The sequence below is a fragment of the Coffea arabica genome, chromosome 4e, assembly GCF_036785885.1.
Source record: "Coffea arabica cultivar ET-39 chromosome 4e, Coffea Arabica ET-39 HiFi, whole genome shotgun sequence".
Taxonomy (NCBI): Eukaryota; Viridiplantae; Streptophyta; class Magnoliopsida; order Gentianales; family Rubiaceae; genus Coffea; species Coffea arabica.
The window spans coordinates 41,277,625-41,305,478 of NC_092317.1; the positions used below are offsets into that span (position 1 = coordinate 41,277,625).

The 27,854-nt window shown below is 37.1% G+C and overlaps 1 protein-coding gene across 8 annotated transcripts; it reads left to right on the forward strand.

Annotated features, from left to right (window-relative positions):
* Positions 1 to 1,796: 1,796 nt before the first annotated feature.
* Positions 1,797 to 26,879, forward strand: LOC140006113 (uncharacterized). Of its 8 annotated transcripts, none has more exons than XR_011813729.1 (4): positions 1,822 to 10,567; positions 11,285 to 11,503; positions 17,208 to 17,268; positions 18,425 to 19,251. XR_011813729.1 is itself a non-coding variant. In XM_072047876.1 (3 exons), the coding sequence occupies exon 1, from the start codon at positions 7,762 to 7,764 to the stop codon at positions 8,572 to 8,574; it is 813 nt and encodes a 270-aa protein (XP_071903977.1). In that variant the 5' UTR covers positions 1,828 to 7,761; the 3' UTR covers positions 8,575 to 11,503; positions 17,208 to 17,268; positions 18,425 to 19,251. The 8 variants fall into 8 exon arrangements, 1 of the variants encoding a protein (XP_071903977.1); XR_011813723.1 differs by having other exon boundaries at positions 1,822 to 6,183; positions 6,275 to 11,503; XR_011813724.1 differs by lacking the exon at positions 18,425 to 19,251 and adding an exon at positions 17,934 to 18,129 and having other exon boundaries at positions 1,821 to 11,503.
* The last annotated feature ends 975 nt before the right edge of the window (positions 26,880 to 27,854 follow it).

Genomic DNA, 27,854 nt, shown 5'->3' on the forward strand with positions numbered 1-27,854 from the left:
TGAAAATGATACAAAAATAGTGAAGATTTTAGATGATTGTGCAACCATCCCCGTTTCAAGTTCAATTTGGTCAAATTGAGACATATAGAACAATACATGAATAATGATCTGCAATTGATAGGTACGTCATTACAATTAATATCATTTTTATTAAATTTATGCATTTCAAATGCTATTAATTAAAGTTTTTTATTTATTACAGATGTGATTAGTTTAGTTGTATCTGTTGGTTCATACTATCAGACATATACTAATAACAAAATTGGTCGGAAGATACTATTGGTTGACAAAAGGTTAATTAACAAATCCCGACTTCTTTAAAATTTTTTATTTTTAGAGAACTTAGATTTGCACAAAACAAAATTTTGTTAACACAGTTTGACAATAGCTCGATTCATATTGTGGGATAAATTTGCTAATGATGATGGTGAACGGTTATATCAGTCTGCTATAAAAAATAATATTTTACTAGCATGTGGTATTTGCATACGAAATTTCAGAGGTAAATCAAATGCTTTTAGTTATACTCTATATAATTTGAATATTTTTTTGTGAATATAACCATACTATGCAGGACCATCACTTTGTACAATTGGAGCTAACAAATTGTATATCAATCACAATTTAGATTTTGCTCGATACCTGTGCAGTTGGTGAGTTCCATCAGTAACACTATATCAAACTATTCATGTTGTTTCATACTCTTATCAACGTGTATTTCAAAAAATTGTAGGTTTGAAAATGATACATGTGCTCGAAAGTTATTTATGTGGTTGAGGTCAAGCAATTTTACAATATCAAGCATTGTTGATAGCAAATTCAAAGAGAATATGAATATCCAAATATACAATCATGCCTACGATAAACTTACTCTATTTAATTTAATTACTGCACAAATTTTTTAAATTTGTAATCATAACCTATACCTTCTTTCATTCTTACTAGGTTAAATATTTTCGAATTCTTGCTTACATTTAGAGCATTAACTTAGAAAGCATGCTCTATGAGCTATGCAAAAATTGTGGACATCTATGTGAAGGTCATTTTTCAAAAACAGTTTGTATGCATTGTAATGACATGGTCGACACTGTTGTTAGGATTAATTTCATGTACCTTTAATTTCAACATAATTTTTTGTACTATATATAATATTTTATTTGTCAAACAGGTACAATGTTAACATACAAATTAGAGATTCCAGTAGTAATATGCATCTTAATCTACAAGATAGACATGCACGATTCATTTGGTTGTGATGCTTCTTATCTCAGAGAATTACAAAGGAAGGTAGAATTTCTTGACATATATTTATTTTTTATAATGTTATTTATAAACTATGTAAAAAAATACACTAATTTTGAATTTCATACGTACTTAATTCTCAGGAAAATGGTGATAGGTTATTCAACCAAAGAATCGATCATACAAAGATCATGCATTTTCATTTGTACTACGCACTCCACAAAATTCAACAGAATTAATTAAATCACTAATTTTGACTTTCGTATGAAAAGTTGATTGGTGTGAAGAGTGTTCGTGTGAGAACCTAGAAATTTTGTTAATTTACCTAGTTTAACTACATTGCATTTTATTCATTTAGTTATCTATTCATTTACTTATTGATTTGATAATGATTTTGTCGTAATGCTTTTCCTAAATGTTATATGTGGAAGGGAGTGAGAGGGTAACCACAATTCTTAGTAGGGTATAAAAGAAAAGTTTAGTGAACAAAGATGAGTTGAGTGCAATAAGTGAGAGTGTAGAGATATTTGAGAGCTAAAACATTTAGATGGCGACATGTGTCATCATAGCCACCAAGCCTTAAGCCTTTGACCAAGCCTTCTTACCATTTATTCTTCCCTTTCTTGACTTAAAACCAAACAAAATAAAAACAAGAGGAGAGGAGAGAGAGAGGGCCGAGAGTTAGAGGAAAAAAAAGGGGAGAAAAAACTTCAACCAAAGTAGCTTCAATCTTGCTTGGATTTTAGGAGAAAAGGAAGAAGAAAGCTTGGGGTGTCCATCAACCTTTGCTTGAGCTTGAAAAAAAGAGAAGATTTGGTGGATTGAATTGAGTTTCATCTTGGTTGGAAGGCCAAAGAGGTAAAATGTTAGATTGTCCTTCTTTGTTTACTTTATGTTGGAAACAAGTTGGATTTTTGGATTTTAGGCATGATTTGATGGTGAATCTTGGAAGTTCATGAGTTGATGATTATTATACTTCATACTTGAGTTCTAGGGTTTGATTATGCATATGATTATGGTGGTTATCTTGTTGTAATTTTGGCTACATATATGTCTATTGTTGTGTTGGTGATGAAACCCTATGGAATTACTAGATGATTTGGGCTGAATTTGGGACAATTAGTGGAAAAATTTTCTGTTTGCTGGCCGAATGGAAGGGCTACAGTTGTGACCTTGGTTTCGAAATTTTCATGATGATTTTAAGCTTGATTTTGATCAAGATACTCTATACTACTTTAAGCTACAAGGGTGTGCTGAAATTTGATCAAAATCATGAACTTTAAGTGGCTTAAACCTCACATTTTTTACCAAAACCATGGCTGGAATTTGTTCAAGCTGGCCGAATGAGAGGAAGAGAATTTTACTAGCTTTACACTTGATTTTTGGTGGTAAAATTTTCTTGTTAAGGCCTAGACACTTGAAAATACTTGAGTAGACACCAAAATTTTACCATTTTTTTTTGTTCATTTTAGTTAAATTTTATTTTAATTTTATTTTAATTTATTTTGTTTCTTGAGAAAGCATTTTAGAAAAATCGAAAAAGAAAAGGAAGGAAAATAAAAGCAGAAAACAAAAGAAAAAAATTAAATCAAAATCTATTTTTTATTAAAAAAAAATCTCTTTCACTGCACGTGCGCGTCTTCTCCTTCAAAACTGGTACAAAAACCAATAATGGAGCAGTACAGATTGCAGCTCCATTCCAGCACCTTTAGCACTCATTTTTTTAAATTTTTTTGGCTCCATTGGATCACTCTAGTACAAGCCATCTGGCCTTAATCCAGAAACCTCAGATTCTTATGTAACAAGAGCCATCTAAGGGCTCAAAATAGCCACAAGAAAAGGCGGCAAACCTGCACCATTAGATGCTAGGGTTGGAGGGATTTTTGTAACTATAAAAGGCTGAGAAACTCAGCCTTGAAGAATGTAGATTGAAGGGGAGGCGGTGGAGAGAAAAGAGAGAAAAAAAGGGAAACCAAAAGAGAGAGGAAAAGGAGAGAGAAATGGAGAAAATTTTGCAGAAAAATTTTCGCAAAAAGAGCTGATTTTCAGCCATTTTTCGACTCAAATATATCCTCCATTTTAGCTTCGTTTAAGAAACTTTCGATTTCTGCTAAGTCTGCGAAGTGAGGGGAGCGACTTTTGTTCAGAAACTTGGTGGAGAAAATGACTGAAAGTCCTTTGAATCCGGCTCCAAAATCACTGCTTCAACATATTCGGCTCAACCCGCAACCTAGCGTAGAACTTCATCAAATCTACTTCCTCCTGCGTCTTGCTCGCTCAAATCCGGTCCTAAAAGCTTCCTCAGGTACCCTCCTAGATTGATGACTTAGTTCTTTTCATTTTTATTCGTTGTTGGGCTATGCTTTTGGGTTTCTTGATCGCTGCCGTTACTTGCTCTTTCTTGCTATTTCCATTCATGAATAGTGAGATGAAGATTTCCCCCATGTTTGCTTGTGTTTAAATGTGGCGTTTGTGTAAATGAGATTTGGATGTTGTTGGGGGTATCATTATTTTTTCATTTTTGCTTCTGGACATGTATATTTGGCAGAGTTTCTTGCCGGAAATGGAAACCTAGCAAAGTTACAGAAGTAGGAATAATAGAGTTGTGAGGAAGAAAGCTTTCTTCGATTGGCTTTGATTGAGCATTTTCAAAAATTGCATTTTAGCCCCTCAAGTTTTACATAATGTTGATATGGCCCAAAAACCTCTGCAAATGAACCATTTTGACCCCTATTAAGTTTTAATCATCTTTTTACATTTTTAAATAGGTTTTCTGGGCAGAATAATTCTGGTTTAGAACATAATTAGGATTAAATAATTTTTAGTTGATTTTTATCATTATGGATTTTAGTGAAATAGATAGTTTGGGTTATAGGGTTACTTTTGTTTGGGTTTAGGGGAATGGGCTATTGGTTTAGATTTCTGGATTTTAGCATGGGTTTGGGGGTTAAAGCCCATGCAATTTTTATCGGGTTTGCTTGATAAAAATGATAGTCTGGCCTGCATATTTTTGTTGGACACTTGTTGGGTTTAGGAAGCTTTGACCCAAGAAGAAATAATAAAAGGGCCCAGGTGCCTGTTTGCTCAAGTAATCTAGTAACAAACTTTGGAGAATGGTCCCTGTACTTTTCATTAATCATAATATAGCCCTAAAAATTTTAACTTTCTTTCAATTAGGTCCCTTTTTTAATTGCAAATAGGTCCCTGTACTTAATTTGTCTTTCATTTTGACCCCTAATTTTTGTAATTATTATAATTTGACTGCAAACTTTCTCAATTTTGTAATTAAGTCCCTAGCAGTTTTGATTTCTTAAATACAAGTTGCTTTTCTTCTTTAATTGTTAATTATGCTTCATTTAAGTGATGTAGTTGGTAGATTTCATGATTAATTTCATTTCTTTATGATTAAATTGGTGCCTTGATAATTTTGTTAATTTTGGAGTTAAATAGGGCAAATCCAACCCCCATTAGCTATTACTTCAAAGGGAGGTATCCTCTTGTGTTATTTTTAAATTCTCTTATGTGCTCTTATGTGATTTTATGTGTGTAATTGCATGTTTTTTTGAATGTTTTTATTTTATTTTATTTTATTTATTTATTCACTTTATTTGTTTTTTTTTTAAATTTTGTATATTTATTTTAATTTAATTTCTGATTATTTGAGAGGCATTTAAATACCAAATTATAATAGATAGAGGGTTCAAGACATGTATTTAGTTAGTTTATGTAATAGATAGGATTTAATTCTTGTTAAAAATGTATTTAGTTAGATAAGTGTAATAGTTAGAATATTATTTTATTTTTCCCCCCTATATTGTAGTTAAGGCTCCCGAATGTAATAGTTAGGTTTCTATTTGCTTTTATTTGCTTGTGCGCTTGCATGCTTGTGTGTTTGCATGTTTACTCACTTTCTTAGGGTATTTGCATGTAGATATCATGTTTATATGCTATGTGCTCTATGTAATTCATGTGTTTACTTGCTTTTATTATATTTTATATGATTTATTTAAATATAATAAATGCATGACGTCACCATACTAGTCCAACGCTAGTTGTGGCCCTTTGTTCCGATTTCTCATTAGTCCAACGCAAGTGAGAACTAATAAATATGGGCTAGTCCAACGCTAGACCTTTAGGAACCGTCCATGCTCTAGATCATGGTTGCGTGATAATCACTATACTTCATGTGAGAACTTGTAAAATCCCTTATATTTTTCTTAAAATTTCCTTTAATTTGGAAATTATTAATTTACAATAGCTTTACTACTCATTCATTTTCCCAATAGTTACAAATAATCATAGAAACAAGGGTTTCCCTTTTACTTTCATCTTTAAGATAAACTAGGGTTTTACGTCTTTCCGTAATGTGAGTAATCGGTGCAGAGTGTGTACTCAATTTAGTAATTAAAAGTGAGTTTTATATGATATTAAATGTGTGATTAGAAGTAATAATAATAAGTTAGTGAATGGTAAGAAAAAAAAATCCTAGTACGTGTGAGTTAAGGAAAAACGGTGTGAACCGACGGGTACCGTTCACTACCGATTGAACACACCACTTGACCACCACTTTATTAACTTAATCTCATTGTCATTAGTGTAAAAATATCAACCCTAATTACCCTAGAGAGACAGCCGAAATTCTTGACCATAAAACAAAAGGAAAAAGGAAAAAATTCAAGATGCATTCTTGAGGCGACAAGTGGCGAACATCCAAAAGTTGTTGACCAACCAATTTCCTTCATATTTATTACCAAAAATCACTTCATTCGCTCTTCATTTCTGCCATTCCAGCCGAGCCTTGAGGGAGAAAAACAAGAGAGAAAGACCACTTCATTCCTTCTTGATTCCTAACTTAGTTGAGAGAAAATCGAAATTCTAAACCGATTAACTTCTAAATTGGGAGCTTAGGAAGCTTGGGGTGCTAAAGTTTGGAAAGAAAAGGTGAAAGATTTTGTTTATCTTTGATCGTACCTTTTGATGATTACAAAACAAGTGGATAAAACTAATGTTTTCCAAGTTTGTTTTTGGTCAGAAAATGGAGCAAGACAGGTTTAAAGGCCAAGCATCTGCTAAAACATCTGTCGGACGCACAAATACATCCTATCGGCCGTCTGATAACCGTTGAGTATCTTCGGACGCGCAAAGAACCTATCCTCGGACGTCCGAAGCTGATAAGTCAGCACTTCTAAGATCTCTAACCTCGATCGGACGCACAATACCTGAGCACCGGACGTCCAAAAATCTTTGCAACACTTCGGACGACAAACATTAGAAGTACCGGACGTCCGAAAGAATCAATGAAGGATTCCAAGTTTTACATCATATGGTCGGACGCATATTCTGATGCTGCCGGACGTCCTAAAGATTTCAAAAAAATTTCTTGAACTCACTACCTGCGTTCGGACGCACAAAACCAGCCTACCGGACGTCCGACACTACTAACGGCTAGTTGACTCTTCAGCTGCCTTGTGTCCGTTGGTGGCTTTAATTGAAGATGTTTTTGGTCTATTATAAATAGGATAAAAGTCAACCACCAAAAGCATTGATACACATTAAGTCTACATCAGATCTTGAGTGATTCAAGCATAAGAATACTCCAAAAAGAAGATTTGTACTCTTAGTTGTGTGATCTTCTTTTAGCTTTTCAAGTGTGATTCAATTTCTTCAATAGTGTAGCTCTGTGAGGGTTATTCGAGAGATTGTAAAACTTCCTTACTTGATCAAGTGTATCTTGAGGCAAGGAGGAAGTGATCCTTCCCGTATACATAAGAGATTGGTTGTTTGTTGAATCAACTTGAAGAAGCTTACAATATAATGGGATATTCAAACTCTAGTCGAGTTTGAAATTTGGTTTGCTATTCCATCTTCTTATTTACTATTTTGCAACACTAATTGTTTATTTCTTCTGCTCTAAATTACTTCCGCCTTATCATAAATTGTTCCTTGGTCTGGTTCTTTAGAAAAAGAGGGCCAGTTCAGAAAAAGTGATTTATATTTTGGCTAGCTTTTAAAACTACCTAATTCACCCCCCTCTTAGGTTGTTTTCGATCCTTACAATTGGTATCAAAACTTGGTCTCCTTGAGATTGAGCTCAATCGGCTTAGGAGTAAATATGACAACCAACAATGCCATGTTCTTTGAGGGACAATCAGTAACTAGACCTCCTATATTCAATGGTTCAAACTATGTGAGTTGGAAGGAAATGATGATTATTTTCTTACAATCTATTGATATTGAGCTATGGTTTATTGTCAATGAAGGTCCGTTTGATGCCTCCACTATTGATGCAAATACAAACAGGCCAAGACCAAAAACAAGAAAGGAACTAACTGTTGAAGATAGAACTCATCTCACTCTGAATGTCAAGGTGATGAATGTACTGTACAGTGCTTTAGACTTAAACGAATTTGCAAATCTGCAAAAGAAATCTGGGATAAACTTCGAGAAATACACGAAGAAAGTGAAAATGTGAGAGAACAGAAGAAGTCCATTCTGGTCACGAAGTATGAATCCTTTAAGATGGAACCTCATGAAAACATCGACAAGATGTATTGCAGATTCAATGATCTTATTAAGGATCTAGAAGTTCTTGAGAAAGACTACTCTCTAGGTGAGAAAAACAGAAAAATCCTGAATGCTCTATCAAAGGATTGGGAGAGCAAAGTGACTTCCATTGAGGAAGCCAAAGATCTGAACACTTTATCTATTGAATCCCTTATAAATTCACTAACCTCTTATGAGCTAAAACTCAAGTCTAAGGTGCAGGAAGAAGAAGACACAAGAGTTAGAAAGAGCATTGCTCTGAAGACTTCACAAGAAGAAGATGATACAATCTCTCTGGATGGAGATAACATGGAAGGTGATGATAGTGACATTGCACTCATCACACGAGGTTTCAAAAGAATACTCAACAAGAGAAGATTCAGAAAAGGAGGACATAGCAATTCCTTTCCAAATCAGTCCAACAACTTCAGAAATAAAGGAAAGCTGGAATTCAACAAAAAGCAAACTGATAAGTGCTTTGAATGCGGTCAACCTGGTCATTATGCAAATGAATGTCCAATGAAGAAAAAGAAGGAGAACAAGAGTGAACGAAAACCAAAATTCAACAATTTTCAGATCACCTGGAATGACTGCAATTCAGAAGGAGAAGTAGAGGAAGAAGAGGAATCCGCCCAAGTGGCTTTCATGGCCATTGGAGATGAAGCGGTAACCCAATGTAACTCTCAAACTGATAGTGATAGTGAGTCTGATGTTGATATTAATTCTTTCCTAGAAAAAATGCATAACAGCTTAAAAGAATTCTATGTTAGAAACAAGGAACTAAAATAGAAAATTAGCTTTCTAATACAAGATAATGCAAATCTTTTTTGACAAAACAAGTGTCTTAAGTATGAAAATGAGAGCCTGAAAAGGATTGAAACTGATGTGCTTGCTGAACTTAACAAAAAGACAAATCTCTGTGACATGCTCAGAAGTGAACAATGCCGCCTAAAAAAAAGGATGAATGATTTATGTCGATTGTTACAACATATGAAACATAACCGCCTTCAAAAGAATGACACTGAACCTTACCTTAACACTCATAAGAAAAGATTGAATTATAGTAAAAATGAATTTACTGTCCACAAGAGAAGGCATGTCAGATTCATTAAACCTGTTCATTTGATTGATCCAATGACTGTATGCAACTTTTGTTGTCAATTTGGTCACATGAATAGTAATTGTTATGTTAAGAAAAACATAAGAAATGGAATGAGATGCATGTGGATTGTTAGACATAATACTAACCATGAAGGACCCAAAAAGTAATGGGTACCAAACATTATATTGTGGACTACTGTGTAGGTGAACCTAGTGAACATTGTTAAAGAATCAAAATGGTTCATAGATAGTGGATGCTCAAGACATATGACTGGTGATGCATCACAGTTCATCAAGTTCAAGCCAAAAACAAGTGGAAAGGTTACTTTTGGAGACGATAATAAAGCCAAAACTGTTGGAATTGGTGATGTTGGTAAGAATGGTCAGATTTTTATTCATAATGTTCTTTTTGTCGACAACCTGAGTTACAATTTGCTGAGTGTTAGTCAATTATGTGATAGGAACCTACTCGTGTTATTTAAGAAACATGAATGCCTTGTTTTTGACTCAAAATTTAACATTATTTTCAAAGGAAAAAGAGTTAATGACATTTATGTGGAGATTTTTGAAAAAGTTGATGCTTCCAGCCTTAATTGTCTCAAAATAGCAAATGAGGATCCCTGGTTGTGGCACAGAAGGTTTTGTCATTTTAATATGGATTTGCTAAAAGAGATTTCCAAAAAGGACCTGGTTAGAGGATTCCCAAAACTCAATTTTTGTAAAGATCACATTTGTGATGCTTGCCAATTTGGAAAACAAGTCAAGGTATCTTTTAAACCAAAAAAATGTGTTTCTACCTCAAAGCCCTTAGAACTCCTACATCTTGATCTGTTTGGTCCAACTCAAACCACAAGCCTTGGTGGCAAGAGATTCTGTTTTGTTGTTGTTGATGACTATTCTAGATACACTTGGGTGATGTTTCTTGCACATAAAGATGATGCTTTCAAAAACTTTGTTTCCCTGTTTGCCAAGGTTCAAAATCTGATTGGTTTGAAAATCATAAAAATAAGAAGTGACAATGGCACAGAATTTCATTTTTGTCGATTTTCAGAATTTTGTGACAACTATGGCATTACACATGAGTTTTCAAGAAGCTGCTAGAACCATGCTTAGTGAATGCAATTTACCGAAGTTTTTTTGGGTTGAAACTATAAACACTGCATGCTATACCATGAACAGAGTTCTATTAAGACCAATCTTGAACAAGACTTCATATGAGCTGTTGTTTGATAAAAAACCTGTAGTTGGTTATTTTAAAGTATTTGGTTGTAAATGCTTCATTCTGAACATCAAGGAGCATCTTGGTAAGTTTGATAAAAATTCTGACGAGGGGATCTTTTTGGGATATTGTGAAAATAAGAGAGGTTTTAGAGTTTATAATCGTAGAACTCTGGTTATAGAAGAAACTATACATATCACTTTTGATGAATCTAATGGTGACACTTCCATGAGTTGTGGTGAAGATGATGATGCAGGTGCTCGAGAAGAATTAAAGAAGCTAACAATCAGCAATCAAGGTACAGCTCCATCAGAAAATGATTCAAAGGAAGATGAAAATCAAGACAATCCTGCTAGAGAAGACAATGACAGTGATACTGCGATTCCTAATGATCTTCCAAGAGCCTGGAAATTCGTCCAAAATCATCCTAAGGAACTTATCATTGGGGATCCATCTGAAAAGGTCAGAACACGTTCCTCCTCTAGATAATTAATAGATAACTTTGCATTGGTCTCACATTTTGAGCCCAAAAATGTTGTTGATGCATTGAATGATGAGAGCTGGATTTTGGCCATGGAAGAGGAGTTAAATCAATTTGAAAGAAATAAGGTTTGGACATTAGTTGTTAGACCACAAAATCATCCTATTATTGGCACTAAATGGGTTTTTAGAAACAAAATGAATGACAAAGGTGAGATAGTTAGAAACAAGGCCAGATTGGTAGCTAAGGGTTACACTCAAGAAGAAGGAATTGATTTTGATGAATCATTTGCACCCGTAGCTAGGCTAGAATCTATTAGAATATTTTTAGCTTTTGCATGTTTCAAAAATTTTAAATTATTTCAAATGGATGTTAAAAGTGCTTTCCTAAATGATTTTATAGATCAAGAAGTTTATGTTGATCAGCCCCCTGGTTTTGAAAATAAGAATTATCCAAACCATGTTTTTAAACTCTCAAAAGCTTTGTATGGATTAAAACAAGCTCCAAGAACATGGTATGAACGCTTGAGTAGTTTTTTTTTATTGAGAATGGGTTCAAAAGAGGCATTGTAGATACTACTTTTTTCACTAAATATAGTTCACATGATCTTCTAATTGTTCAAATATATGTGGATGATATTATTTTTGATGCTACTAATGAGAACTTGTGCAAGGAATTTTCCAAAATAATGCAAAAAGAATTTGAAATGAGCATGATGGGAGAATTAAATTTCTTCCTTGGACTCCAAGTGGCTCAATCCAGAGAAGGAACGTTTATCAATCAAACAAAATACACCAAAGAGCTACTCAAAAGATTTGGAATGGAGGACTCAAAGCAGGTTGGAACACCTATGTGCACATCTACCAAGCTCGACAAAGATGAAGAAGGTACAAAAGTTGATGAAAAGAAGTATAGAGGTATGATTGGTAGTTTGCTTTACTTAACTGCTAGTAGACCAGATATCATGTTTGCTGTATGCTTATGTGCTCGTTTTCAGTCTTGTCCAAAGGAATCGCATTTGAATGCAGTAAAAAGAATTCTTAGATATCTAAAAGGAACCTTGAATTTTGGTCTTTGGTATCCTAGGTGTAATGAACTCCCATTGAGTGGATTCTCTGATGCTGATTTCGGTGGTTGTAAAGTTGATAGAAAAAGTATATCAGAAATATGTAGCTTTCTTGAAAACTGCTTAGTATCTTGGTTCAGCAAGAAACAAAATGCTATTTCTCTTTCTACAACTGAAGTAGAATATATTGCTGCTGGTGCTTGTTGTGCTCAACTGTTATGGATGAAAAACACATTGAATAATTTCGGACTAATATATGAATGTGTGCCTATGTATTGTGATAATACTAGTGCCATAAATTTGACAAAAAATCCCATTCAGCACTCTAGAATAAAGCACATAGACATAAAACATCACTTTATTCGTGATCTTGTTCAAAAGAGAGAAATCTGCGTTCAGTATATGTGTTTGAAAAATCAAATTGCTGATATTTTTACAAAATCCCTTCCACTGGACCAGTTTGTGTATCTTAGAACAAAACTGGGCATCTGTGAAAAAGTTCTCTAAAAACTTCCATCGGACGTCCGATGTGTTAGAACGGACGTCCGACAGTGTTCTTCATCAGTTTCCTCAGAAAATTTTTGTTCGGACGATTGTGTCAGACGCTTCACTTCGTTCGGCCGTCTGACACTCAATTTACTGCGTCTTATAAAGAAGCCATCCACTTCATTCAGTTCAGTTACCTTCTTAGACTCGGACGCAACCCTTTGGTTCTCTTTCAAATTCAAAATTCAAATTAGTCTCTCCCACATTCAAGTTCCAAGGAATCGATCCAACCAACTTCATTACACCTCCATTGACCGTTTTACTTCACTCATAACACCCCATAACTCCCAACTGCCTCATAATTCCCAATTCATACTAGAAACCCTAACTTTTCCAAATCCACTACCTGTAATCATCTCAAGCATCCTCTGCAGCTCTTAACGCACTAGTAGTCAATTTGACACGCATCTGCACTACACTGCATCTTAAGAATCATCTGCATTACATCATGGTGAGAGTTAGAGGCGGTTCAGCAAGTGCCGGACGCACATTTAGACTCAGGGATGAAGATGTTGAGATTGTAGAACCTTCCACCAGGGTATCCAAAAAGAGGACAGGGACTCGTGGTGGAAAGGCAAAACAACCTGCAAAGAAGATACAGGATGCTCCAACCGCTGAATCATCTCCTGTACAAGTGAAAGCACATCAAACTGAGGAACAAATTGCTGAGGAATAGCAAACACCTGAACCCTCTACCAGAAAATCACCTAGGACAAGGTCTGGTGCTCAGACTACTGGGTCATCTGCCAAACAAAGTGCAAAAAGGAAACGCACTTCAAAGGAACCAGAGGTTCAGCCTGTCAAAGAACCTACACCCCTGCCAAAGTTCATTGATGACGAGGCCAGAGATAGATTTGAGTTAATCTCTCAAAAAGGATTCGTCATTCAGAGGTCTGTCATTCCATATGAATTTCGTAAGATTGATTTAGAACCTGTGCTTAAGCTTTTTGAGTTCCAAAAATGGACTCACCTCCTGACTATCCCACACACCTTCTACCCTGACATGCTTTACCAGTTTTTTTGCAAATCTTAGGAAAGGAAACTCACACACCGAGCTTATCTCTAGAGTCAATTCTGTTGATATAACTTTAACTCCTGATGTCATTAACTCTGTTTTGAAAACTAAGATTGAAGATGGTTTCAAAGGAAAAATTACAAATTTCTTTTCATATGAAGAATTCCCCTCTGCTTACCATCATTTTCACATCTCCAAGTTAATGACTTACTTTCGTACTCACTTCAACACTCCTGCTGAGGCGAGATTAGAGGATCTCAGTCCTTAGAACTTGATTATCTTCACCATTGTTTCCAATCTGTTGGTATCCACTGATGGTCACAGAACCGATGCAAACAAAATGGAATTGTATCTGTTTTACTGTTTTGTGGAAAATATCAGAATCGATTTTGGTTTTGTGATGTGCAAATTCCTGCTTAAGATTAGTACTGACAGTCGTAGGAAGCTTTCCTATGAAAAATTCCTGACTCCCATCTTTGCTTACCTTGAAATTCCCTTCACTGGAAAGTCTCCTAGAGATAGTGCCTCAACTGTTTTCTCAAAAACCTATTTTGAATGAAAAAATTTGAAGTTTTTTTAGGGTCATTGGTGTCACAAGGAACCTCTGTCAGAGTTCAGAAGAAAAAGCCTTCACGAAACTCTAGTCACTCCTAGGACCTCTCGGGATCAATCCATGTATATCTCTCCTTTCACCATTCACCCTAGAAAATCAGCCAACAAGTCCTTTGTATACAGCTCTGAGGTTATCACGTTGCTTGAAGACCTCAAGCAACATGTTATGCTCATTGAAGATGGTCTAATGTCAACCATGACACCTGACCAGCAGGCTTCCTTCATTGAAAAATGAAATCTTCTTGTGCCTCCTACTCATGTGAACAATGAACATGCTCATCAAAAAGAGCCCAGAACTGAGCCTACTGAGCACACTCCTGGTACTGAAGATACTCCAGAAGCTCATGCCTCCAGTTCTCAGCCCAAGAATAAAGAAAAAGCTCCCATCTCTGAAGAGGCGACTGAAGTTGATGCTGAAGATACTGAAGAGGAAGATCATGTGGATCCTGAGCAATTTCGTCTGACTAGGAGAAGGCCTGGATCATCCAAGATCACCATATAGGCACTACTAGGCCACTGCACTTCATGAGTAGTTCTCAATAATTCTCTTTTGCATATTTTACTCTTAAAAGACATTTGGTGTGTTTGTTAATTTTAAGGAGTTTACTCCTCTACTGGTCTGTAAAAATATTTAGCTATCCATTGTTGGAAGATGTTTCTATATTAAGGTTGTGTCTCTCATGTCTTAAATGGATGTTGTCTCTCTTATCTTAAATGGATGTCTTAAATCCGTTGTTAGCTATCTCTCTTGTCTGTTTATGTCAGTTCCTTGTAAATTACTGTCATTTGTTGCTGCTCTGATCTCAGTTCTGATTAATTTTGGTTCTGATATGGATATTGCTGTTATGATGACAAAAAGGGGGAGAAACATGGATGGAATCAGGATATAAATATGATCTATATGTGAGGGGGAGTCAAGAATCTGATCTATATGTGAGGGGGAGTCAAGTAAATTTTTCTGTGGGGTATGAAAATTTTCTGAGGGGGAGTCACTGAAGGGATGTGGATATCATTCTGAGGGGGAGTCGTAAAGGGAAACTATATCAAAATTTCCTCACTTTATCTATTATTTTGTCATCATCAAAAAGGGGGAGATTGTTTATCTTTGATCGTACCTTTTGATGATTACAAAACAAGTGGATAAAACTAATGTTTTCCAAGTTTGTTTTTGGTCAGAAAATGGAGCAAGACAGGTTCAAAGGCCAAGCATCTACTAAAACATCTGTCGAACGCATAAATACATTCTATCGGCCGTTCGATAATCGTTGAGTATCTTCGGACGCGCAAAGAACCTATCCTCGGACGTCCAAAGCTGATAAGTCAGCACTTCTAAGATCTCTAACCTCGATCAGACGCACAATACCTGAGCACTGGACGTCCGAAAATCTTTGCAACACTTCGGACGACAAACATTAGAAGCACCGGACGTCGGAAAGAATCAATGAAGGATTCCAAGTTTTACATCATATGGTCGAACGCATATTCTGATGCTGCCGGACGTCCTAAAGATTTCAAGAAAGTTTCTTGAACTCACTACCTACGTTCGGACGCACAAAACCAGCCTACCGGACGTCCGACACTACTAACGGCTAGTTGACTCTTCAGCTGCCTTGTGTCCGTTGGTGGCTTTAATTGAAGATGTTTTTGGTCTATTATAAACAGGATAAAAGTCAACCACCAAAAGCACTGATACACATTAAGTCTACATCAGATCTTGAGTGATTCAAGCATAAGAATACTCCAAAAAGAAGATTTGTACTCTTAGTTGTGTGATCTTCTTTTAGTTTTTCAAGTGTGATTCAATTTCTTCAATAGTGTAGCTCTGTGAGGGTTATTCGAATGATTGTAAAACTTCCTTGCTTGATCAAGTGTATCTTGAGGCAAGGAGGAAGTGATCCTTCCCGTATACACAAGAGATTGGTTGTTTGTTGAATCAACTTGAAGAAACTTACAATATAAAGGGATATTCAAACTCTAGTCGAGTTTGAAATTTAGTTTGCTATTCCATCTTCTTATTTACTGTTTTGCAACACTAACTGTTTATTTCTTCTGCTCTAAATTACTTCGGCCTTATCACAAATTGTTCCTTGGTCTGGTTCTTTAGAAAAAGAGGGCTAGTTCAGAAAAAAGTGATTTATATTTTGGCTAGCTTTTAAAATTACCTAATTCACCCCCCTTTTAGGTTGTCTTCGATCCTTACAGATTTCTCTTGCAAGAATCTTAGAGAGGTACATGGTTGCCTTTCCTTTATCTTTTTCTTAAACTTGATTAAGTTTGGATAATAACTCATACTTGTACCAAATGATAGTTATTTAAGTGGTTTGGATGGATGTGATGGATGTTTTTGAGTTAGGGTTGAGTTGTTCAATTATATTTCTTGTTGTTTAGATAGCATATGATGTCTATAATCTTGTATAGGAAATTGAAGTAGTGGTTCAAGCTAGAAATGTGAAGGTTAGATCTTGAATGCACTAAATTCCAGATTTAAGGAGTGAAACTGCCCTGTTCTGACCAGCTTTATTTGTGTATGTTAGAGGTCGAATTAGGCTTAGGTTAAAACATGAAAGTTGTAGAAAATGATGTTATGCAGCTGTCTGTAAAATTTTAACTCAATCGGAGTACCATAACATGTGAAATGATCGGAATACCCCTGACCGGCAAAAGCCTCATTTTGTGAACAGTTTTGTGATTTCACACTTTTGGCTTCATTTTTCACCTTGATCCGTATCTAATCAACCTTTGGCCAAAACACAAAACATTTAACCCTATGTTTCAGCTTTCCAATGCATCTGAAACCGCCTCAAACGGAATTGTGTAGCCTAAGTTATTATTATTTGAATTCAGTACTGACAACCGTACTGATGAAAGTTAACTTCATGAAAGTTGTACCCTTTGTCTTAGTTTCGAAATGGTGTTAAGTGTACCCCAATCTGATAAACGTAGCTCCAATTGTGATCAAAATGCTAGAAGGTGTCAAATCTACTGTTTAGCTTTTTGTCTTCAAAACTGATTTCCGATTTGCACCCGAGGGCTAGGTAGATGTACTCGCAACTTGAGTAAGAATTTGAGAACGAACCTCACTTGAATCGTTTAGGATATTCAAGTCTTCTTTCATAAAGGTATATAAGTTAGGATTTGGTCGAAACTTGTACCTTTGGAAAACATGAAAGTAACGATTACTCGAAATACATTTTTCTCATCACTTCAACTCAAACGGAGATTTCAAAGGTTAATCACTTTAAAGTTTCACTGTTTTAAGAGCAAACATGAGTTTACAAAGATTCTCTAAATAAGTTTCAATTATGTGATTCTCGTTAAACTAATCATTTAAGTTTCGAACCTTAGTTACTTGTAAAAGCTTTTAAACAATGTTTTATCGCAGATTTGGACTCCAAACACGGAGTAAGACCCGAACGTGACTCGTAAAGGCACTACATCTTTTGGTGAGTGTTTCCAAATATCTCATTAAACTTGACACTTGGGTTTCATCCTTGACCAATGTGATTACATGTTATCTGAGTGGATTGATAGGGCAATAGTGTACTTTATCGTACTTGCCCTAATGTGATTTGTTCTTGTTCATTGATTTCAATTGAATTGATATACACGTATTTATCTTGTTTGGAATTCCAGAAACCCTGTGGCTAGTTAATCGAGTTGAGCTGGCAAGGGCCTGGTCGATTCGATAATTAAACCTGGGTAGTTAGTGATGTCGAGTGGAGTGTTATCTCCTCGACTAATCGGTATACTCGAGTATTACCACCAGTGTTTATCTTGGAGTTCGGGCCCGGTAAGGGGTTTGGTTGGTAGACGGAGATTGGAGTTAAATGGTGTACTACTGGACTAGTTACCTTAATTAAAAGTTGACGGAGTGTCAACTACTATATGATCAAGCTATGGTGGAACTGGTTTACAAAAGCAATTGTATCCTTTTACGTGAAATACTGAATGTGGAATGTTGGCTATACAAAGTGTGTTGCTCATTTTCTTGACTTGTTATGCTCGCTATTTCACTAATATGATACATTTACTGTTAATTAAGGGTCAATTTACTATTTGGAACATCACTGAACTTTAGCTCACTCCGTTAGATTTGTTTTCCTTACAGGGGTACGAGCGAGACGTGAAACTTGTAAAGACTAGCGTAGTCTAGTAGTTTTGAATTTTGTAATTGTACTCATACTAGCACCCGATTAGGGTTGATTGTACTTGAATTGTAAATACTTTAAAGTATTTTGGTGTGTCGAATCCTTGTATTTGGGTTTGAACATCACTGTATATATTAAGTTTGAATTATTGTGTTATTTATTATTCTATGGATGTAAGTTATTTTCTCGAGATTTGAATGAGTGAGTCCTGACGAGAATTGGGCAGGTGACTCGCTAAACCATAGGATACGCCTTAGGGGGAGGTGGGGTCATCACAAGTGGTATCAGAGTCTAGGTTTGAATTGATTTGGGTAGATTGAGTGCGTTATACTTAATATTCCTTGGTGATAGCTTGGTTATAATAGGTTATGGTTTTACACTTGAGAATAGATCTTTATCCTTGATTTATATGTTTCACTTGCTTAGTTTTGCAATGTTCATTGTAATGTAGGTGATGGAGGGTAAAGATGCCACTGGGGGTGCCGGACCATCTCAACCCGTATCTACCGACTAGATGCACTTTGAGGGGTCCATATGTCATGTACTTACCTATCAAGAGAGTCCCGGTGGGCCTGTGTGTCGGTGGTCTTCGACACGTAACATCCGACGTTGCGACTGTTGGAACACTTACTCCTACCCCGATTGGGTAGTACTTGCAGTTGATGATGAGAGGAGACGATTGGGTAGCACCAATCGTAGGTGTCAGACAGAGATTGAGCGCCTGTAAGCAGTCGTCCATGTACAGGGGGCCAGGATCCGAGAGATTGAGACTTCGGTTCTAGAGGAGCGGGAGCGGACTGATGCCTTCAAAGAGCAGACTCAGGCGGCTACTGGTCGCCTTGTTCGGGTAGTTGGAGACGTCAGAGACCGGACCGACCGTATCTTGACTGAGTACGGGGTCCTAGTGAAGGATGTGGTTCAGGACTTGGTCGAGGAGGGTCAAGTGCCCGCGATTCCTGGTAATCCCAAGAAGGCTCTTGAGGAGGACCCGGAGGAGGAGTCGGTTGCACCTGCGGAGTCGATTGGGTCGGCCACTACCTAGAGTCTTAGTTTAGGGTTTGAGGGATTTTTGTGAGGTAGTGAGGGACATAATGGGATGACATGTCCCCTTTTGTTTTTGAATGTGACGTGTTACGGCGGATGTAAATAGGGTTTGTTTTGTTCTATGTCTCTTGGATAGTATAAGCTTTTGACTTGGCTAGGTTGGCATGTATAGTACTTTCTAACCTGTTATGTGACTTGTTTTGCTATGTATATAAAGGAAATGTTTATTTTGAATGTGTTTTATTGCCTTTGTTTTATGATTTGGAAACGTTTTATTTGAGCCATACCTTATTTTGTTTATATTTATATAGTTGGTTAGTCAAGAATCAGGAAAAGTAAAAGAAGCTAGGATCATGGAGCTACTCGAGGGCGTGGCTCTAATCGTGGGCGTGGGGGTAGACAGGCACAGGAACTGGTACAAGAATCGAGAGAAAAAAGAGGTGAAACAACTAAGCTGCAACCTGGACCCCGAACGGAATGGGGGGATCAGGTGGCAACTACAATTCAACAGATGACCAATATCCTTGTCTGATTGGTAGAGCAACAGGGTCAAGCTCCTGTGAATCAACCTAGGGATCCAGAAATGGGGCAAGATAGGGCCCTAAAGAGATTCCAAAAGTTCTCTCCTCCTAAATTCTTGGGAGAACCGGACCCTGAGGGAGCGGAGAGATAGTTAGAAATCATGATCAATATATTTGCCGCTTTAAACTATGCGAAGGATAGACAGGTGCAATTTACTGTCTTTTAGTTTGAGGGTCCAGTCAGGACTTGGTGGAATGTAATTAGAGCTAAGTGGGAGAGAGAGGGAGCCGCATGGACTTGGTTGAATTTCGTGCGGGAGTTTAACGAAAAATACCTCCCACCTATCGTCCAGGAGAAGAGAGAGAACGATTTTATTAAACTCCGTCAGGGGACTTTAAGTGTAGCTGAGTATGAGACTCAATTTACGAAATTATCCAAATTTGCTTCCGAGTTGATAGCTACAGAGCAAAGAAGGATAAGGAGATTTGTGCAGGGCCTCAATATAGAGATACAGAAGGCTTTGGCGGCGGCCCAAATCAACACTTTTACGGAGATCTTGGAAAAGGCTCAGAGAATAGAAATCGCCAGGGTACAAGTAAGGAATTTCCATGCCAAACGGAGAGGTGCGCCTGGTAGAAGTCAAGGGTCGGCACAGAGTGATCGAAACATGCCACATTCTAAAATCGGTCGTGGAGTTGGAGGTGGAAGGTTTACGGGTATATCCAGAGGAGGTACTCCGAGGGGAGTCCAAAGTGGAAGGGGACCCCAAAGTGGAAGAGGACAGGGAAGAGGTGGTCCACAGGGAGGCTAGACCTCCGCTTCCCGAGTATCGTGTGGATATTGTGGGAAGTCGAACCATACCGAGGATAACTGTTAGAGAAAAGTTCGAAAGTGTTTAAGGTGTAGAAGTACGGAGCACCAGATTGCTAATTGCCCACTAATCAGTGATACTCAGTCGGCTGGCCAATCAAACCCGAAACCAACCAATGTAGGAGGGACCAGGTCAAGGGTGCCAGCCAGAATGTACTCATTGGACCAGCAATCGGTACTTGAACCGACGGAGGTAGTGGAAGGTGCGATTCCTGTTTTCCATCGTTTAGCCAAAATTTTGATAGACTCTGGTACAACCCATTCGTTTGTTAGCCCCACATTTATGTTTGAAATTGATGTGAAAGGTGAAAGCCTACCATATGACTTATAAATAAGAACACCTACTGGTAATCAAACTTTACTTGCGAATGAGGTGTAAATGAGGTGTATAAAAACTGCGATATATGGAGCGGTGAGCGAAAATTAGTGGTTGACCTTATAAGTCTAGCCATTAAGGGGTATGATGTTATTTTAGGCATGAATTGGCTAGCCCATTATCATACCCGAGTAGATTGTCGTATAAAAGTGGTTGAGTTTTGCATACCGGGTGAGGCAACTCTAAAACTAGACGTGAGAGGTATTCTATCCTCATCTGCCTTTATTTCGGGAATTAGGGCTAGAAAATTGCTTAGTCATGGGGCACGGAGGTATCTAGCATTTCTAGTTAACATCCCAAGAGAAAATATTAAGTTAGAAGATATACCGGTGATCAATGAGTATTCAGACGTGTTCCCGGAAGAGTTGGCATCATTGCCACCCGAAAGAGAGATTGAATTTAAGGTTGACTTAGCACCTGGAACTACACCCATTTCAAAAATCCCTTATCGAATGGCACCCGCTGAACTTAAAGAGTTTAAATTTCAATTGCAAGACCTGTTAGAACGGGGATTCATACATGAAATCGAGTCCCCATGGGGTGCTCCAGTGCTATTTGTCAAAAAGAAGGACGAGAGTTTAAGGTTATGCATTGATTATCGAGAATTGAATGCAGTAACCATTAAGAATAAATATCCTTTACATCGATGAGTTGTTTGATCAATTACAAGGGGTTGTGGTGTTCTCTAAATTAGATCTCCGACAAGGGTATTATCAATTGAGAATTAGAAAGAAGGATGTGCCAAAAACGGCCTTTAACACTCAATATGAGCATTTCGAGTTTGCAGTAATGCCTTTTGGGTTAACCAATGCCCCAGCGATATTCATGGATCTAATGCATCGAGTGTTTAAGCCCTATTTGGATAAGTTTGTGGTGGTGTTTATTGACGATATCCTGGTGTATTCGAAAACAAGGGAGGAGCATGAACAACACTTGAGAATATTATTGCAAACCCTAAGAGAGCACCAGTTGTTCGCCAAATTCAGTAAGTGTGAATTTTGATTAGAGAAAGTGGGGTTCCTAGGCCATATAATTTCAAAGGATGGATTTACTGTGGACCCAACCAAAGTGGAAGCTGTAGTTAAATGGAAACGGCTAGAGAATCCTACTGAAGTACGAAACTTTTTGGGTCTAGCGAGGTACTACCGCCGGTTTATAAAGAATTTCTCGAGAATTGCGGGACCCCTAACTAACTTGACAAAAAAACAAGGAAAGTATATTTGGAATGTTAAGTGTGGGAATAGTTTCCAATTGCTTCGAGAGAAGGGTTAGGGTGTATTTTAATGCAAAATAGGAATGTGATTGCCTACGCATCTTGGAAGTTAAAGTCTCATGAGCAAAATTATCCAACCCATGACTTAGAACTTGCAGTGGTTGTGTTTGCTTTGAAGAAATGGCAGTATTATTTATACGGGGTGACATTTGAGGTATACACGGATCATAAGAGTTTTAAATACTTATTTTCTCAGAAAGAGCTAAATCTGAGACAACGTCGATGGGTGGAGTTTTTAGAAGACTATGATTGTACGATTAATTACCATCCAGAAAAGACCAACGTTGTAGCAGATGCTCTAAATCGAAAGGCTCAATTAGCAAGCTTAATGGTGGGAGATAGAGCTTGTCGGATGATGTATGTGAATGGAACCCTCGTCTGGATCCACGGAAAGTTATTTTTGGAAATATTGAGATGAAGTCGACACTGTTGAATCGGATTAAAGAGGGCCAAATGAAAGAACCACGGTACAGAAATGGGTGGAAAGAGTGAAAAAAGGGGAATTGCCTGAGTTTAACTTAGGTTCCGATGGGATTTTAAGGTTTCGAAATCGTGTCATGGTACCTAAAGATGAAGCACTGAAAAATGAGATTTTGGAGGAATCTCACCGTTCTAGATACACGGTGCATCCAAGTAGTGGTAAGATGTACCAGGATCTGAAAAGTCTGTATTGGTGGGATAATATGAAGGCGGAGATTGCCCAATTTGGACAAAAGTGTCTTACATGTCAACAAGTGAAAACTGAGCATAAAAAACCGTCGGGTCTGTTACAGCCTTTAGAGATCCCTGAATGGAAGTGGGAGCATATAACGATGGATTTTGTATCAGGGTTGTCACGAACTCACAAAGGTCATGATGCGATCTGGGTGATAGTAGACCGATTAACTAAGACCGCACATTTCCTGCCAGTTAATATGAAATATCCTTTGGAGAAACTTGCCAAACTCTATATGGATGAAGTGGTGAGACTACATGGGGTACCAGTGAGTATCGTATCTGATAGAGACCCCAGATTTGTATCTCGATTCTGGCAGAAATTGCAAGAGGCTCTAGGAATTAAGTTGAACTATAATACAGCGTATCATCCTCAAACCGATGGACAATCTGAGAGAACCATTCAAACTCTTGAAGATATGCTGAGAGCCTGTATTGTAGATTTTGAAGGGAATTGGAGCCAATATTTAACCCTTGTTGAGTTCGCGTATAATAATAGTTATCACTTTTCTATTCAAATGACCCCATATGAAGCATTGTATGGCCGAAGGTGTCGATCACCAATCCATTGGGATGAAGTAGGAGAGAGGAAGATTATAGATCCGGCCACAATACCATGGGTTGAGGAAACCTACGAAAAGGTAAAGGCAATTCGTTAGAGGCTTCAAACAGCCCAAAGCCGACAAAAGAGTTATGCCGATCATCAAAGGAAGGATTTGGAGTTTAAGATAGCAGATAAAGTGTTTCTTAGGGTTACTCCATTGAAAAGAAAAATTAAAGCAGGAAAAGGGAAAAAGTTGCAACCGAAATACATAGGGCTCTTTAATATACTCTAGCGGATAGGAACAGTGGCTTATTGACTAGAATTACCAACTAGTTTGTTTCAGATTCATGATGTGTTTCATGTTTCTTTGCTTAAGAAATATCATCCGAATCCGACCCACATTTTGCTACCAGAAGATATTGAACTGGACGAGTCTTCAACCTATGAGGAACGACCCATTCGAGTACTGGATAGGAAGGTGAAAGACTTGAGAAACAAGCAGATTCCATTAGTGAAGGTTCTATGGAAGCACCATGAGGTGGAGGAAGCAATCTGGGAGTTAGAGAAGGACATGAAAGAAAAGTATCCAGACCTGTTTACAGCAAAAGGTATGAATTTCGAGGTCGAAATTCTCTTAAGGGGGAGAGAGTGTGAGGACTTGTAAAATCCCTTATATTTTTATTAAAATTCCCTTTAATTTGGAAATTATTACTATACAATAGCTTTACTACTTATTCACTTCCCCAATAGTTACAAATAATCATAAAACCAAGGGTTTCCCTTTTACTTTCATCGTTAAGATAAACTACGATTTTACGTCTTTTCGTAACGTGAGTAATCGGTGTGGAGTGTGTACTCAATTTAGTGATTAAGAATGAGTTTTAGATGATATTAAATGTGTGATTAGAAGTAATAATAATAAGTTAGTGAATGGTAAGAAAAAAAAATCCTAGTACGTGCGAGTTAAGGAAAAACGGTGTGAACCGACGGGTACCGTTCACTACCGATTGAACACACCACTTAACCACCACTTTATTAACTTAATCTCATTGTCATTAGTGCAAAAATATCAACCCTAATTACCCTAGAGAGACAGCCGAAATTCTTGACCATAAAACAAAAGGAAAAAGGAAAAAATTCAAGATGCATTCTTGAGGCGACAAGTGGCGAACATCCCAAGGTTGTTGACCAACCAATTTCTTTCATATTTATCACCAAAAATCACTTCATTTGCTCTTCATTTCTGCCATTCCAGCCGAGCCTTGAGGGAGAAAAACAAGAGAGAAAGACCACTTCATTCCTTCTTGATTCCTAGCTTAGTTGAGAGAAAATCGAAATTCTAAACCGATTAACTTCTAAATTGGGAGCTTAGGAAGCTTGGGGTGCTAAAGTTTGGAAAGGAAAGATGAAGGATTTCTTTTGCAAGAATCTTAGAGAGGTACATGGTTTCCTTTCCTTTATCTTTTTCTTAAACTTGATTAAGTTTGGATAACAACTCATACTTGTGCCAAATGATAGTTATTTAAGTGGTTTGGATGGATGTGGTGGATGTTTTTGAGTTAGGATTGAGTTGTTCATTTGTATTTCTTATTGTTTAGATAGCATATGATGTCCATAATCTTGTATAGGAAGTTGAAGTAGTGGTTCAAGGTAGAAATGTGAAGGTTAGATCTTGAATACACTAAATTCCAGATTTAAGGAGTGAAACTGCTCTGTTCTGATTAGATTTATTTGTGTATGTTAGAGGCCGAATTAGGCTTAGATTAAAACATGAAAGTTGTAGAAAATAATGTTATATAGCTTCTTATAAAATTTCATCTCAATCGGAGCACTGTACCATATGAAATGATCGGAATATCCCTGACCGCCAAAAGCCTCATTTTGCGGACAGTTTTGTGATTTCACACTTTTGGCTTCGTTTTTCACCTTGATCCGTATCAAATCAACCTTTGGCCAAAACACAAAACTTTTAGCCCTATGTTTCAACTTTCCAATGCATCTGAAAATGGCTCAAATAGAATTGTGTAGCCTGAGTTATTGTCATTTGAATTCAGTACTGACAATCGTACTAACAAGCACATTCTGGTTCTGTAATTTGTAATTTCAACCTAGATCAATTGTGAACTGGGTTGAGTTGACTTCATGAAAGTTGTAACCCTTTGTCTTAGTTTCAAAACGTATAAAGTGTACCCCAATCCGATAAACGTAGCTCCAGTTGTGACCAAAATGCTAGAAGGTGTCAAATATGCTGTTTAGCTTTTTATCTTCAAAACTGATTTTCGATTGTATTATTAGACTTGTGTTGTAATTGGATGATATTGGAGCCTAATTGAAGGACTATGTTAGTAACATTACTTATGTGTGATTGTGGGGTTGAGTTGAGAAAAATAATGAACCCATAAATGGCTGGAAATAGGTAAACACAAAGGGCGTGCTGTCCAAATTTGCACCCGAGAGCTAGGTAGATGTACTCGCGACTTGAGTAAGGGTTTGAGAACGAACCTCACTTGAATCATTTAGGATATTCAAGACTTCTTTCATAAAGGTATATAAATTAGGATTCGACCGAAACTTGTACCCTTGGAAAACATGAAAGTAACGATTACTCGAAATACATTTTTCTCGTCACTTCGACTCATACGGAGATTTCAAAGATTAATCACTTTAAAGTTTCACTGTTTTAAGAGCAAGCATGAGTTTACAAAGATTCTCCAAATAAGTTTCAATTACGTGATTCTCGTTAAACTAAACGTTTAAGTTTCGAACCTTAGTTACTTGTAAAAGCTTTTAAACAATGTTTTATCGCAGATTTGGACTCCAAACACGGAGTAAGACCCGAACGTGACTCGTAAAGGCACTACATCTTTTGGTGAGTGCTTCCAAATATCTCATTGAACTTGACACGTGGGTTTCATCCTTGACCAATGTGATTACATGTTATCTGAGTTGATTGATAGGGTAAGAGTGTACTTTATCGCATTTGCCCTAATGTGATTTGTTCTTGTTCATTGATTTCAATTGAATTGATATACATGCATTTATCTTGTCTGGAATTCCAGAAATCCTGTGGCTAGTTAATCGAGTCGAGCCGGCAAGAACCTGGTCGATTCGATAACGAACCCTGGGTAGTTAGTGATGTCGAGTGGAGCGTTATCTCTTCGACTAATCGGTATACTCGAATATTACCACCAGTGTTTATCTTGGAGTTCGGGTCCGGTAAGGGGTTTGGTTGGTGGACGGAGATTGGAGTTAAGTGGTGTACTACTGGACTAGTTACCTTACTTGAAAGTTGACGGAATGTCAACTACTATATGATCAAACTATGGTGGAACTGGTTTACAAAAGCAATTGTATCCTTTTACGTTGAATACTGAACGTGGAATGTTGGCTATACAAAGTGTATTGCTCATTTTCTTGACTTGTTATGCTCGCCATTTCACTAATATGATACATTTACTGTTAATTAATGGTCAATTTGCTATTTGGAACATCACTGAGTTTGAGCTCACTCCGTTCGTTTTGTTTTCCTTACAGGGGTACGAGCGAGGCGTGAAACTTGTAAAGACTAGCGTAGTCTAGTAGTTTTGAATTTTGTAATTGTACTCAAGCTAGCACTCGACTAGGGTTGATTGTACTTGAATTGTAAACACTTTAAAGTATTTTGGTGTGTCGAAGCTTTGTATCTGGGTTTGAACATCACTGTATATATTAAGTTTGAATTATTGTGTTATTTATTATTCTTTGGATGTAAGTTATTTTGTCGAGTTTTGAGTGAGTGAGCTCTGGCGAGAGTTGAGTAGGCGACTCGCTAAACCATAGGGTACCCCTTAGGGGGAGGTGGGGACGTCACACTTCATACATATTTTCTACTTTCTAGGATTTTTATCATTTTGCATGATATTTTCCGTATATGTATATCCCTCATCCCCATGTATGAAAACATGATACGTAGACTTGTATTCCATTTAAGAAAATTAGAACTAGGTTAGATCATTTGCTTGATTATATTGGAGAATCACCCTTTAAATATGGGATATGGATGAGTATGACTCCTTAACCTTAGCACGCTCATATTCCCTCTATAAAAGGAAAAATTGAGTCGCGAATCTTAGTACCTCTGTACCCGTTATGTTACATTTCTCTTTTTAGGTCACGTATATTTATATTAGAATTTTTTTCTTTCTTCGAATCTCACTCCTTGCATATTCGTGACCTCTTTTAAGAGTCATTGTGGGCATCACAATTAATGTGATTCGCACCAACTTAACTTTGAAGAGATATTTTTTGACCCTCCCGATATCCATTAGGTCTAGGTTTGTATCAATGTAGTAACATCCAAATGTGATAAGTTTTATAGGTTAAACTAAGAAAATTTTCCGACTAAATCACGCAACTAGTTTTGGTTAGGTTGAAAGGGTATTTTGGATTTTATCCTTACCTTCGCTTTCTTCAAATCTGACTCCCAAACACTTTTCTCTTGTTTTCGAAGACTTAGGAGTCGCTTAAAAAAGGTTTTACCTATTTTTTATTAAAAATAC

Excerpts from the sequence above, each read along its gene's own strand:
- LOC140006113 (XM_072047876.1), top strand. The coding sequence starts at position 7,762 with ATGGAACCTCATGAAAACATCGACAAGATGTATTGCAGATTCAATGAT.